This window comes from Erinaceus europaeus, chromosome 7, assembly GCF_950295315.1.
Source record: "Erinaceus europaeus chromosome 7, mEriEur2.1, whole genome shotgun sequence".
NCBI lineage: Eukaryota > Metazoa > Chordata > Mammalia > Eulipotyphla > Erinaceidae > Erinaceus > Erinaceus europaeus.
Genome location: NC_080168.1, coordinates 24,551,422 through 24,566,515, shown reverse-complemented (window position 1 = coordinate 24,566,515; position 15,094 = coordinate 24,551,422). Strand labels below are relative to the sequence as shown.

At 41.5% G+C, this 15,094-nt stretch overlaps 1 protein-coding gene and 1 long non-coding RNA gene across 3 annotated transcripts in view; one reads left to right on the top strand and one right to left on the bottom strand.

Moving 5' to 3' along the window:
• ACADL (acyl-CoA dehydrogenase long chain) overlaps positions 1 to 15,094 on the bottom strand; it is a 50,428-nt gene that overhangs the window by 27,098 nt on the left and 8,236 nt on the right. For both annotated transcript variants that reach the window (XM_060194014.1, XM_060194013.1), the window contains exons 3-6: positions 11,892 to 12,029; positions 10,657 to 10,821; positions 8,168 to 8,234; positions 4,896 to 5,060 (exon numbers count right to left, since the gene is read on the bottom strand). In XM_060194014.1, the coding sequence (XP_060049997.1) occupies positions 4,896 to 5,060; positions 8,168 to 8,234; positions 10,657 to 10,821; positions 11,892 to 12,029 (535 nt within the window). The remainder of the gene's footprint in view (positions 1 to 4,895; positions 5,061 to 8,167; positions 8,235 to 10,656; positions 10,822 to 11,891; positions 12,030 to 15,094) is intronic.
• LOC132539394 (uncharacterized) lies at positions 10,815 to 15,094 on the top strand. Its single transcript, XR_009550648.1, has 2 exons — positions 10,815 to 11,205; positions 15,018 to 15,094. It is a non-coding gene; the product is annotated as an uncharacterized LOC132539394 (long non-coding RNA).

The window sequence follows — 15,094 nt, the reverse complement described above, 5'->3', positions numbered from 1 at the left end:
AACCTGCAACAAAGTCAGATAAAGTATGAAAGAGATCATAACAGAAATTAAAGCGATAATTTAATCAGTGATTGCCTAAATTCATTTCAAAATGGGATAAGGAATATTTTATTTTGTCTTCTATCATTTCATTGGGGGAAGGGGTAGTTTATAGTCAAGTTGTAGACGCATGGGTATAATTTCTGCAGAACACGCTCTCAGCGGCTCCTGGAGCATTAAGAATATCTATTTTAAGGGGGCGGCAGTAGCATACTGGGTTAAGTGGACAGCGCAAGGACCCCAGTTGAAGCCCTCAGCTCCCCTCATGTGGGGATGGGAGGGGATACTTCATAAGCGATGAGGCAGGTCTGCAGGGGTCTTTCTCCCTCTCTATCTTCCCTTCCTCTCTCAATGTCTCTGTCCAATCCAATTTAAAAAAAAAAAAAAAAAAGGAAAGATGGCTTTTAGGAGCAGTGGATTCGTAGTGCCTGCACCAAGCCCAGCATTAACCCTGGAGGCAAACAAACAAAAAAACAAAGATTATTTACTTTAAATTATCTCTGGATTTCCTTTCATTTTTTAGAACTGGATGGTGAACCCCAAGTAAAAGCGCAGTGTGTATATCTAATTTTCCCCTCTCCCTGCTGAACAATGACTTACACTGGGTATTTCCAAGTGTGGCAAAGTTGTAAATTATTTGGTACAGTGATAAAAGCTGGTATTACTGCTGAAAATGAAAGATCAGCTGATTTCATCTGAAGAAAAAAACTACCTGACAAATTTAAATGTGAAGAATGTGGAGAAAGTGGACACTTACAAGATGCCTGTCTTGGGAGTCAGGCCGTAGCGTAGTGAGTTAAGCACAGGTGGTGCAAAGTGCAAGGATTGGCCTAAGGATCCCAGTTGGAACACCTAGCTCCCCACCTGCAGGGGAGTCCCTTCACAGGTGGTGAAGCAGGTGTGCAGGTGTCTATCTTTCTCCCACCCTCTCTGTCTTTCCCTCCTCTCTCCATTTCTCTCTGTCCTATCCAACAACGACACATCAATAATAACTACAAGGACAACAAAAGGGAATAAATAAATAAATATTTTTTTAAAAAATGATGCCTATCTTGAAAATATGCTTGGAGAATGTGAACCTCCAGAGAACAGAAGAGGAGGAAGAAGGTGAGGGAGAAAAGGAAAAGAAAGTTCCTGAAGCAAAGGAAGAAATCCCTAGCACTGCAAAAACGGTATCATCTGTTTTCCATCTACACCATGCCTCGGCCTCGCGTGAGCTTAATGTGCAGCTTGGCGATACGAGAATCCGGCATGAAGCCCAGCCAGTCTATCTTGGCGTTACTCTCGATCGCACCCTGTCATTTCACGAACATCTCATAAAAACTGCAGCAAAGGTGGGCGCGAGGAATCACATCATTGCAAGACTGGCCAGCTCCTCATGGGGCGCGAGCGCTTCCACACTACGATCATCCTCTCTGGCATTATGCTATTCCACTGCAGAATACTGTGCCCCAGTATGGTTCCGTAGCCCCCATGTCCACTTGGTCGATTCCAAATGATATTCCTCCATGAGGATAATTTCTGGAACCACCCGTTCCACCCCGGTTCCATGGCTGCCGGTTCTTAGCAACATCGCCCCGCCAGATATTCGTCGGGATGCGGCATCATCTAAGTTCATTTCCCACGTCTACGCTCGACCGGACCTGCCAATATACGCGGATATCTTCGCCCACCCTGTCCAACGCTTGACGTCTCGTCACCCAATCTGGTCCCCTACGCCTACACTGAACTTCTCTGTTCCAGACTCTTGGAAACAGAGTTGGCAGTCAGCTGAGGTAAAGAACAAACACCTCATCACAGACCCCTGCAAGCGTCAACCCGGCTTTGACCTAGCACGTTATGATTGGGCCCTCCTCCATCGCTATCGAACAGGCCATGGCCGGTGCACCGCTATGTTCCATCGCTGGGGAGCCAGAGACGACCCGAACTGCCCCTGCGGCTCCAGACAGACGATGACCCACATAGTCAACGACTGCCACCTCTCAATTCAAAGGAGGTCTCGAAACTTTACATCAGGCTCAACCTGACACTGTTGACTGGCTACGGAAGAAGGGCAAACGCTAGAAGAAGAAGGAAGAAATTGACTAAGTAGAAGAAAGTGAAAATGACACGGAAGATCCTACTCTTGACAGCCTCAGCCAGGTTAAAATTAAAGAAGAACAAAACAAGTGTAAACCCAGTTTGGCGGCTCTCTCAACATTAGATGATTCAAGATGTCCAAGAGTAATGAAAAGCACATACTTCAATTATGAGAAGAGGTCAATGACTAGATAAAGATATACTGATTATATGAATGCCATTTAAAAATGAGAATTCTATAGTATCAAGCTCATTCGGACTAAAGATTAGTTTTTGAAACTGAGCACAAAAATAGTACAAAATAGGGGTCGGGCGGTAGCGCAGTGGGTTAAGCTCATGTGGCGCAGAGCGCAAGGACCAGTGTAAGGATCCCGATTCGAGTCCCCAGCTCCCCACCTGCAGGGGAGTTGCTTCACAGGCGGTGAAGCAGGTCTGCAGGTGTCTATTTTTTTCTCTTCCTCTCTGTCTTCCCCTCCTCTCTCCATTTCTCTCTGTCCTATCCAACAACAACAACTACATCAATAACAACAACAATAACTACAACAACAATAAAACAAGGGCAACAAAAGGGAAAATAAATAATAAAATTTTTTTTAAAGTACCAATTTCATTTATTTTTTTTTACTATAAAATAGTTCTTATTCTTTCCTCTCTTCCATCCTTCCTTCCTTCCTTTTTCTACTTTAGTACCATCAGGGTTGTCACTGGGGCTTAGTGGAGGCATGAATGATGAGTCCACCACTCCTAGCATCTATTTTATTTTTCTTTCTTTTAATTGGCAGGACAGAGAGAAATTGAGAGATAAGGGGGAGAGAGACAAAGAGAAGGGGAGAGAGAAACACCTGCATCACTGCTTCACAGCTTATGAAGCTTTTTTCCCTGCATGTGAGGACTGGGGACTTGAGCCTGAGTCCTTAAACATGGTAATGTGTGTGCTCCACAGGGTGTACCACCACTTCACCTTTGCATTCCTATCTTAACTTAGCAGAGTGGAATGAAAAAATTTCCTAATAACCATCAGTGTTGAACATAGTTCACTTGAATAAAAAAGAAAATACTATTATAATAATGCTATTATCATCCCAAGAAAAGTAGAGGGTCTAGTATCAATAGTTAATTCTACTATTTCTAAAGTAGATATTACAAATAACTTAATTCATGGGGGGACTTCCGGAGGCGGAGCTACGAGCAGCAGATCGCTTTCTCTCCTCTCCCGGATCAACTAGGAATACCAAAGGAGACCACCCGGACCGAAACAAGACAGGACTAGAATGACCACAGAAACCCAGTAAATCACCCGTGAATACAAACACGCGTGGCTGGTGACAGAGAGGAGAGAGGGGCCTAAGGAGAGATTAAGTGACTGCTAACAGTTCGACAGTTTGTCAGTGGAGACACCACCTCCAGTCTGCTCCACCAACAAGGGGACAGCTGAAGGGAGGAAAGGACTCCCCAGAGACTCACCAAGTACAACTCTGAGTCTCCATTGCTACTACCCTCAGAATCTGGAGCAGCAACAGGGAGGGACACCAGGGCACAGAGATCTAACCGGGAAACTCAGGAGAAGACCTATACCTCGGTGGCATAGCTGAAGGGCTGTGAAAGTCTCTTTACAAATAACTTAATTCATTGCAAGCAGCCTGATGAAACAAAATCTCATTAAATTTCTGGAAGGCATCGGTTAGGAATTCATCTTACAATTGTGTAATATTTAATTCTATAAAAAGATGTAATTGTAATTGCTCAACAATTTGTTTGGCTTTGTATGTTAACTCTCTTTTCAGTCACCAGGTTCCAGATGTCATCAGGATGCCGGCCAGGCTTCCCTGGACTGAAGACCCCACCAATGTGTCCTGGAGCTCCGCTTCCCCAGAGACCCACCCTACTAGGGAAAGAGAGAGGCAGACTGGGAGTATGGACCGACCAGTCAACACCCATGTTCAGCGGGGAAGCAATTACAGAAGCCAGACCTTCCACCTTCTACAACCCACAATGACCCTGGGTCCATGCTCCCAGAGGGATAGAGAGTGGGGAAGCTATCAGGGGAAGGGGTGGGATATGGAGATTGGGTGGTGGGAATTGTGTGGAGTTGTACCTCTCCTACCCTATGGTTTTGTTAATTTATCCTTTCTTAAATAAATAAATTTTAAAAAAAGATGTAATTGAGGGGTGGGGCAGTAGCAAAGTGGGTTAAGCGCGCACATGGCACGAAGTGCAAGGACTGGAGTAAGGATCTTGGTTAGAGCCCAGGCTCCCCACCTGCAGAGAGCTGACTTCATGGGCAGTGAAGCAGGTCTGTAGGTGCCTTTCTATCTCTCCCCCTCTATCTTCTCCTATCTTGATTTCTCTCTGTCCTATCCAACAATAACAACAACAATATCAGCAATAACAAGGACAACAGAAATGGCCTCCAGAAGCAGAAGATTTGTGTTGCCCCAGTGATAACCCTGGAGGCAAAAAAAAAAGACATAATTGAGAGGGGTCAGGCAGTGGTTAAGTGCACACATTACAGTGCAAAAGGACCCAGGTTTAAGCCCCTGCAGGTCTCCACCTGCAGGGGGAAAGCTTCATGAGTGTTGAACAGAGCTACAGGTGTCTATCTCTCTTCCTCTCTATCTCCCCTTTCCTTCTCAATTTCTCTCTGTCTCTATCCAATAATAAATTAAAAAATATATATATATATTTAAAAGACATAATTGAGTGGGCATATTTCTAACTAGTAATTTTTTATCAAGAATAAACATCATTACGTGGATATGATCTATATTACGACTTACCTGGGCTTTTAGTCCCATTTTATGAAGCTTTCGTCCTTTGATAAATCCTTTCATTCCATTCTCCACCAGAAAAAGGCTGATGCCGTGGGCGGGAGAGCGAGCTTCACGACTTGTCACGGCCACCACAATCACAACATCACTTAGCCATCCATTAGTGATGAACACCTGCAAAGCAAGCATATTGTGATGGTCTGCCATGACTCAGGTCCAAATGCAAGTCATGATGGGGAGGAAATCTATTCAGAAGAGCTACACCAAACACCACAGACTTTGTACCTCTCTTCATAATCTTTCTGGGCTCACAGTAAATCTCTTTTTTAAAGATTTTACTTATTAATGAGAAAGATAGGAGAAGAGAGAGAAAGAACCAGGCATCACTCTGGTACATGTGTCGCTGGAGACCAAACTTGGGACCTCATGCTTGAGAATTCAATGCTTTATCCATTGTACCACCCCCCGGACCACTGGGCTTAAATTTTTAATACATTTCTAATAATGACTTGACCAGAAGTTAACTAGCTGCATCACTATATTAGATAGAGGTATATGTAAATAACATTAAACAACATAAATCATGGTGAGGTCTTATGTGATACAGAAAATCCTAACAATGGGACTTTCAAACTCAACCAAATTTCCAAATAACTTGGCTATAATAGTAACTATCTATTTCCTCCTTAAACCCCAAGACAGCAGGAACACTCTCCATTATCTATAAAACCCATATTTCTCCCAGTCCTGGAATCTCTGGGGCGTGGCTCATTTTTTCAGCAGGCTTCTGTGGACCCCTACCAATTGATATTGCCTCTTCTGATCTCAACCTAATCAATGCAACCAGTACCACTTCTACATGCTTCACTTCGGACAGTGTCCACAGAAGACAAGCCTGCACTGCCAACCCCAACCCTTCAGCTCCAGTACTCCGGTGAGACTGTTCCTAGCTCATAGTACTCCTTAATTGCAGTGCACTTCCTAACAAAGCCCTAACACTTAGACATGAACCAGGGCCCGAGTGACGGAGCACATGTATATATGCATCCCTAAGTTAGGGGAAAATATATACCTTAAAGCAAAAATACACAATAGTTTGCTGTAACCCAGTAAGTGCAGTAAGCAAGTAGGAAGATCTAAAGAAGACAACATAAAGTACTTAATCAAATAGTTTCTACTTAGACCTAGATACTCTCCTCACCTACTTCCTATTTCATTCCTCTCAATCATTCCAAGGCTAACCTTGTCAGACAAAGTAAGGACTATAAAAGCTGGATAAGTGCAAGAGACCGGCATACTTTAATGATGACTCTTATGCTTACCAGCAGGCCACCTCGTCTCCTGGGGCCCTAGTCAGGGAGTCCTTGGATTCCCACACAGAGATGATGGGCCTAGACCTCTAATAGATCCCTGTATCCTCTGTCACTGGTCATCTCCATCAGGAACAACATAATGGACCCCTTTGTGAGCTTCTACAGGACCTTGCCCTCATTATGGATCAAAAATGGTAGGGCCTGCCCCATTCTCGGAAGGGAGGTTGGTCTAAAATCTTCTACCACTCAAGGAAGATGGGTCTGGCAATGGGTGTAGCTCAGAAAATTCCTAGCTATGACTACAGAATTCAAGCTCAGACCTATAGGGATACAGGGGTTATACAGACTCCTACACTGAATACAGGCCCCAGATCAAATCGATGGGGTTTACAGTTAAAGGGATTTATATACTTTTCCCAGATTTGGGAGCTACTCTCTTCCCTGATCCAACTTTATAGTCCTATTTCCAACCCTGACACCCTCTTCTCAGAAAATACCTTTGGCCCACCTGCATGTTATCTATAGGGCTCAAGCAAAAATTAGTAAAGTCATGGGCCCCTTGGAATATACCTAAAATAGACCTACTAACTTTTTTCAAAGCAGAGACCTCAAATCTCACCTGCTATTTCTGTGCCTTAAGGTTCCAGATTATTAAACAATTTTTTCTGCTTTATATCTTAATGCTTTTTCAGATACCAAGTTACAGATGCTACTATGAAGTCAACGTGAATTCCCTGGGCAGAGGACCTTACCAATGTACCCTGGAGCACCATCTCTCTGGGGCTCTGCCGCAATAAGAAAGATAGAAACAGGTTATGGATCGACCTGCCAACGCCCATGTCCAGCGGAGAAACAATTACAGAAGCCTGGCCTTCCACCTTCTGCACTGCATAATGATCCTGGGTCCATGTTCCCAGAAAGATAAAGAATAGGGGAGCTTCCTGTGGAGGGGATGGGATATGGAACCCTGGTGGTGGGAAATGTGTGGAATTTTACCCCTCTTATGGTTTTGTCAATATTTTATAAATAAATTAAAAAATAAAAATATTCATTTACTTATTATTGGATAAAGACAGAGAGGAATTGAGAGGGGGCGATAGAGAGGGAAAGAGGCAGAGAGACACCTACAGCCCTGCTTCACCACTCATAAAGTTTTCCTTCTGCAGGTGGGGACTAGGGGCTTGAACTTGGGCCCTTATGTACTGTAATGTGTGCACTTAACCAGGTGTGCCACTGCCTGGCCCTGTCTCTAAATTCTTCCCCCCCCCAATTGTTTTTTTTTTTTTTTTTTTTTGCTTCCAGGGTTATTGCTGGGGTTTGGTGCCTACACTACCAATCCACTGCTCCTGGAGACTATTTTTTCCCTTTTGTTGCCCTTATTGTTTATCGTTGTTATTATTATTGTTGTCATTTGTCATTGTTGTTGGATAGGACAGAGAGAAATCGAGATAGGAGGGGAAGACAGAGAGAGGGGAGAAAGATAGACACCTGCAGACCTGCTTCATCCACTGCCTGTGAAGTGACCCCCCTGCAGGTGGGGAGCTGGGGGTTCGAACTGGGTTCCTTACATTGGTCCTTGAGCTTTGGGCCATGTGTGCTTGACTTGCTGCACCACCACCCAGCCCCCGTCTCTAAATTCTTATCAACATAAAGCTTACTAGTAATTGCTTGTCTCCTGTTTGGGTAATGTGTGTTATACCACCCCCTTTGTGCCCTTTCTGGTTAAATAAAAAAATTAACAGAAGTAAAACTACATGTGCCACATGACCCAGGATGTATGTAAAGTCCAAAGGAGAAGGTGCACAGATCTTATATGATATAAATACTGCAGAATTCTTAGTATATCTGGAATAAAGCAATTTAAATACACTTAATTCCTGTGTGAATTCTGAGATCTGGTCAATAATGATTAGTGGGGAGGCACTGGTACCTATAGTATAACTTTGAAGAGAATGGTTGTCTAAATACCTTGCTTCCATTGAGAATCCAGTCACTTCCATCCTTCTTGGCATTTGTTCTGACACCTTGTAAATCACTGTCATTGAAGTAAAGAATGAAAAACTTAATGATGGATAGAAATTAAATTATGCAAATGTTATCTAAGTATATACTATTAGATATTAGCACATACTATGCTAATTCAGACAGGCCACACCAATCTAAAAACTGTTAACTCCTATAGTAACAGTCACAAAACTGTACTGAAAAAAAAAATCACATCTGACGTATTACATTTTCCACTGCTTACATGAATGAATATAGGAACCGAGTCTTGTTTCCACAAAGAGAAGTCTCTCCCTAGTGTTTCAGATCTTTTAATATGTTTGATTGGGATTTTGCTCTCGCCCTTTGAAATTCTGGATCCCTGCGACCTCCCCAAGTTTAATTTCTTTGCTCTTCATTTGAGAGAGGAAATAGTGGGGGGGGGGAGGAAGAGGGGTGAGGAGGAAGAAGGAGAAGAGTGGTGCCACTGAACCTCTCCACCATTCCCAGGACTCTCCTGTGACCAGCGCTGGTACTCCCACATGGTTCTGGGAGTGGAATCTGGGGTCTCACACATGGTGGGGCACATACACCAACGGATGAGCATCTCTCAGTTTTCCAGATCCTAATGTTTAAAATTTTTTTTTCTTTTGTTTTTCCTTTTTCTTTTCTTGACAGTGTTATTTATGGTGGTGCAAGGGATTAAAGATGGGGCTTTGAAGCTTTAGGCATGAAAGTAATTTTTCACAGCCATTAAGACATCTCCTGAATCCTACTTGTTTTGTATTTACTTATTATTTTTTAATTTGATAGGACAGAGAGAAATTGACAGGGAGAGAGAGAGAGATAGAGAGGAAGAGATTCATCTGTAGCACCGGTTCACCATTTGTGAAGTCTCCCCCATGCAGATGGATATGGGGGGCTCAAACCTGGGTCTTTGTGCATGGTAATGTGTGTGATCAACCAGGGGCACCAATGCCCAGCCGGGCCCTATTTGTTTTCAAGTAGCTTAATATTACCAAGTGTCACTTGGCAAAATGATTAAGTTTTACTTGTCTTTTCCAAATATTAGTCTATAATACAACCCAATACTGATGCTTTAGCCTGAGAATGTGACTTAAGAGATGAAGCAATTTAATCTTTCTTTGCTTTTAAGGTAATACTTTAGGATGAATAGTTGACTTGCCCCTATTCTGAATTATTTTTTATTTTTTATTTTTTTTAATTTATTCCCTTTTGTTGCCCTTGTTGTTTTATTGTTGTAGTTGTTGTTGATCTCGTTGTTGGATAGGACAGAGAGAAATGGAGAGAGGAGGGGAAGACAAAGAAGGGGAGAGAAAGACATCTGCAGTCCTGTTTCACCGCTTGTGAAGCGATTCCCGTGCAGGTGGGGAGCTGGGGGCAGGAACCGGGATCCTTACACTGGTCCTTGTGCTTAGCGCCACCTGCGCTTAACCCGCTGTGCTACCGCCCGACTCCCCCTATTCTGAATTTTATCTCATTAGTTCTGTGATCAGTGTGTTCCTAACCCGTTATGCGTTAGTTCTCCCTTAAAAGTAAGGGGAGGGGTTCTGACTACTCCTTTACTCCCACACAGATGGACTTGCTTGATTGGGGTTAACTTAAATTCTCCATCCTCCTCTGTGGCTAGGTACCGGCAATTAAGAAGGAAACTGAGAGTGAGAATAGAGAAAGGAAGTGGATTTTTTTTTTTAAGATCAAAATATAGCAAATCTTCTAGATATTGAGAAAACAAGAGAATAGGACATGTGACTGAAAGAATGCAAAGCAGAAAAACTGCAGATGGAGAAGAGTATTAAACTGCTGAGGAAGTACAGTGAGAAAGACAAAGCTTGTAAAATGAAACAAAGAAAGAAGGTAGAATGTGGAGATTTTTGCCTGTTTTTAAAGATGGTTTGGCTTACTTATTTTGCTTTCATTTGGTTTCCACAGAATAAAGACTGAGTCTGTCTGAGCCTGCAGATGTAGCTCACCTGGGTAGGGTCCATGATTAACACCCTGTTCCATCCATTGTCAATAGTTAGCATGATACACAATCATGGGGGTGAGCTTAGGGCCCCACACATCGTGAGCACACAGTCTACCAATTGAGCTATCGCTAGTAAATAAAATTCTTAAAAAAACAAACAAACAAACAAAAGCTCTCATCATACCTCAAATTCAACCACCAATCTCCTTCCATTTTACTTGTGTTATATATACCATGTTAATCTCTCAAACACGGACTATGTTACTCTGAAGTTCTGTTATTAGTATATGATAAGGTCTTATTTTCCTACTGGAGTTTGAAGTTAGTTGTGAATACAGTTGCCATGTTGCACTGTATTCATCTTTGTATTTCTCCTAACAAACTGTTCAGAGTTTGACCCAAAGCAAGGACTAAGAAACTATCTGTTGCTAGGTTATTGCTTCCAAGAACTCGGAACCATTTACTGAACTGAATGCTAATTTACCTTCCAGCTCCAGGCTCTGTCATTGCTATGGCACCAATACATTTCCCTGCAGTCATCTGGGGGATGAAGCGCTTAATTTGTTCTTCTGAGCCATAGTTTGCAATGTAAGGCATAACAATATCTGAATGAAGACTAAAGCCTGGGCCTGTACAATTTGAATATGCTCTTAGAAAGAAGAGAAGAAAATTGAAAACACAAAACAGTTAGTTTGTTCCATTTTCAGTTGTTTTGCTTCTCAATTAAAAAACATACAAGAAGTCTTATCACATTGTATGGTAATAGCCTGTATTAATCTTTTAACTTGTTATGTTATATGAAAAGATTCAACTTTTTACATTGTGGTCACAATAACAATCTTAGCTACAAAACATTGCTTTGTGCAATAATTTTCTTAGTCATTTTCTTCACTGTCAGACATTTAAATTGCTTTCAGATTTTGAGGATTAGGATCAAATGTGACATCCCGGATCCAAAAGAACAAACATTGTTGTATGTATTCATATTGGCAATCTACCAGTTACAGCCCTAATTTGTAAGGCCGCCAATAACGTGAGTAAATAATTTTGATGGTAACCTTACTAGCACTGTGTATTATGGTATTTCACTCTCACTAACTTTTGTGGATATTCAAATTCAACCACAGGCTAATTTATTTGTTTATTTTCGAACCAAAGTACTGCTCAGCTCTGGCTTTTATTGACACCAGGAACTTAACCTGTGACTTCAGAGACTCTAGCACACGTCTTTTTGCATAACCATTTTGCAAAATGGTATGGGGCCTGTCTCCTAGATTTTATCACTTTATGTCAATTTAATTTTCACTTGATCCATAGGAAAAAAAAGAATTATTTTCATTTAAAAATTATATCTATTTTGATTAAGTGGTTCTGATTTTTTTGCTCATTTATCTATTGAAATCTTTATTTCTAGCATTTTACATAGACTATGTTTGATAGAAATATTTAGCTACTTGATTTCTGATCTCTTTCAAGTATTTCAAAAGAGGACAGTAATCACATGGGTCAGTCAAAATATACTCATCAGATACATTTATTTTAACAATGTAAAAGGATATTTGCTATACCTTTCATATCAGAAACTGCAAGAGTAAATAGTAAAAGGCTTTTGACTTGTACAATGAATTTTCAAACTTACAAGGTCAGAAAGCATTTTTAATCACCATCTTAGCAGCGTACTTACAAGCAAGATTCAATTTCAAACGTGTCCATACTTACTGCTCCTCCCAAACAACAGCCGTAGAGAACAAATCCCCGCCGATACCACCGTGCTCCTCTGCAATATTGACACCCAGCAAGCCTTGCTTTCCAGCTTTTTCCCAAAGCTCCCTGCTTACTTCTCCAGCTTTCTCCCATCTGCAAATCACAAATACTTCAAAACCCAGAAATAAGGTTTTCCATGTCATATGGATACCTATAAACTGAATTTATGAAGGACTTTTGTGTTCCCTAAACGTGAGATTCCCTAAACGTACGTTCCCTAAACATACCTCAGATTGACCATTCCCTTCACTTTCCATCTGATTTTTATTTTCTTCTTCTTCCTCCTCCTCTTCTTTTTCATATTCAACACGTTCTGACCTCTTCTTATTTACTGAACCCACATACATGGGTGTAGTTTGTTTTAATTGGTACTCTTAAGATACAAACTTAGTTATGTCATTTACTCATTGGGATCTGCCCAACTGTAAAGGCAGTTACCCTTGGTTTATTTGTTTTATGTGCTGAACTTTGGGATAAGCACATATGGAAGCTGACAAGAGTAACTTCCTTATAGTTTCAGTAACAACAACAGAAGCATCTTGTAGCAAAACTTTGAACTCCAGAGAAGATTAATATTTGAGTAAGATTGTACAAATTCTCTCTCTTTTATTTATTTTTATTGCCACCAGGGTTATTGCTGGGACTCAGTGCCTATGCTACGAACTCACCTCTCTCGGAGGCCATCTAACACCCCACCCCATTTTTTAATAAGATAGGGCAGAAAGAAATTGAGAGAGGATGGGGAAATAGAAGGGGAGATACCTGCAGCATCTCTAGTATCACTAGTGAAGCAGACACCCTACAGTTTGGGAATGGGGGCTTGAACCCAGGTCCTTGCACTTGATAATATGTACACTTAACTGGGTGTGCCATCGCCCAGCCCTCCTGCAAATTCTCATCTTTAAAAATGAAAATGGCAGCCAGTCATTCAGCCAGGAGATTCAGAAAGCCTGAGGATACCTTCAGTGGGGGCAGAGAATGAATCCTGGGTGCCCCCCTCTCTTCCATGCTTGGAGGGGAGCAGGGAGCTGTGATGAGCTCCCTCCTTCCTGCTGGAGGGATCTAGCCTGCCAATGGAAGGAGCCAGAGACAAGGCATCCAGGCTGGCCTTTTGCCCAGCTGGCCTTTTGGAACCCTCAGTGCGGGACTGAGTGATTGTTATCTGTTACTTGTTGCAGAACCCACACACAGTCTGGGAGGCAGTAACAGTCACCAGTCATGGCACCAAACAACCTCAGGGACATCACCTGAAGGGCTTCCTGTAGCCTGGTGGGGGCACATCTGGTTGAGCACACATGCTAACAATGTACCTGTCCTGGGTTCGTGCCCCAGGTCCCCACCTGCTGTGGTGAAGCAGGTCTGCAGGTATCTCTCTGTCCCTCTCCCTTTCTATCTCCCTCACCCCTCTCAATTCCTAGCTGTCTCTATCCAATAAAGAAAATAAAAATTAAAAAAAGAAAAAAAAAAGAAAATGGGAGGCAGGGCAAAGCACAAGGTCTGGTGGAAGGATCCCAGTTCAAGCCCCCGGCTCTCCACCTGCAGGGGGGTCGCTTCATAAGCAGTGAAGCAGGTCTTCAGGTGTCTTTCTCTCCCCCTTTCTCGATTTCTTTCCTATCCAGCAACAAGAACAGCAATGGCAACAATAAAACAAAACAAACAAACAAAAAAAAAGGGCAACAAAAGGGAAAAAACAGCCTTCAGGAGCAGTGGATTTGTAATGCAGGCACCCAGCCCCAGCAATAACCCTGGGGGCACAAAAAATAACACAGAGAAAAAGAAAATACTATGATGAAAGGGATGACTAATTTGAGATAAAGAATCTGAGAGGAAAATTTAAGTGATAGATAATAGCTGGTAAGATATGGACTATTTGAAGATACTGATCAAAGGTAAGCACGGGTACATAAAGATAATGAAATTTTAAGTCAAAGAGTTTAATTAGCCTGTGTGTTTTGTTATAGTTGTTGCCTAAAGTAGCTCTGGAAAATATTTTTGGCCACATATTTGTCAACTTCTAGCACTTTTTTACTTGAAGTTCTCACCATCAATTCTTCAGGAACACAATTAAAAGCCAGCAAAGAAACAGACATCAAAGATTCTACAATGATATGCACTAGGCTTCTTCTGATTATAAAGTCAGTGCTTTTTCATCAAAGACTAGTCATGCATCAGAGCTTAGCTAATTTTGGTCATCCCACTATAGAAAGCATTGAGAAAAACTTAATGAAAACTATTAGATACTTTTAAAATATCATTTCAACTATAGTAAATTACCGGCATTGGATAGAGTTTGGAAACATAGCAAAATTTTATTTTAGTAAAAATAACATAGCCAATAAAGCAAATAATCAATAGATATCAAATAATCAGTAGATATCTTATCCAGTAAAGTATGTACTTTGAGATAGCCAACTGCCTTGCTAAGATTTACTTATGCCGCCCTTTGCAGCCCTTATGAATTTCAATTCATTTATAAATCAGAAATAGAATATGGAATTGGGGTAGGGGGGTAGCTCATTGTTAAGAGTATAGAACTTACATGCAACAGTAAATAGCATAATGGTTATGTAAAGAGACGCTCATGCCTGAGGCTCCAAAGTCCCAGGTTCAATCCCCCACACACCATAAGCCAGAGCTGAGCAGTGCTCTGGCATCACCATCAAATGCTAAAGTTGAGTGGTACTTTGATCCTTTCCTCATAAAGATAAAACAAAAAATAATAAATATTTAAATAAGAACATAGAACTTTTATATTTTGTGTCATTTAACCAGGATCCAAATTTTTTTCATATTTTAGAATTGTATGTTGTAAAATTTATTTAAAATAAGTTGAGCTGTGGTCCGGCAGGTGGCATGGTAGATAAGGCTTTGGTATGAGGTCCTGAGTTCAATCCCCAGCAACACATGTACCAGAGTGATGTCTGGTTCTTTCTCTCCTATCATTTCTCATGAGTAAATAGAATCTTAAAAAAAAAATGAGTTGAGCTAGCTTAAGGATTCCATAATATTACAATACCATATATATGATATATCAATACAACTGTTAAAAAAGCACTGAACCCAGTATTTCCTTTTTTCTAGGGAAACTCTTTCCAGCACTCTAGGAAATATCCTTATCCTCCTAACGTGCACCATATTAAAGGAAAATGTGCCACTTA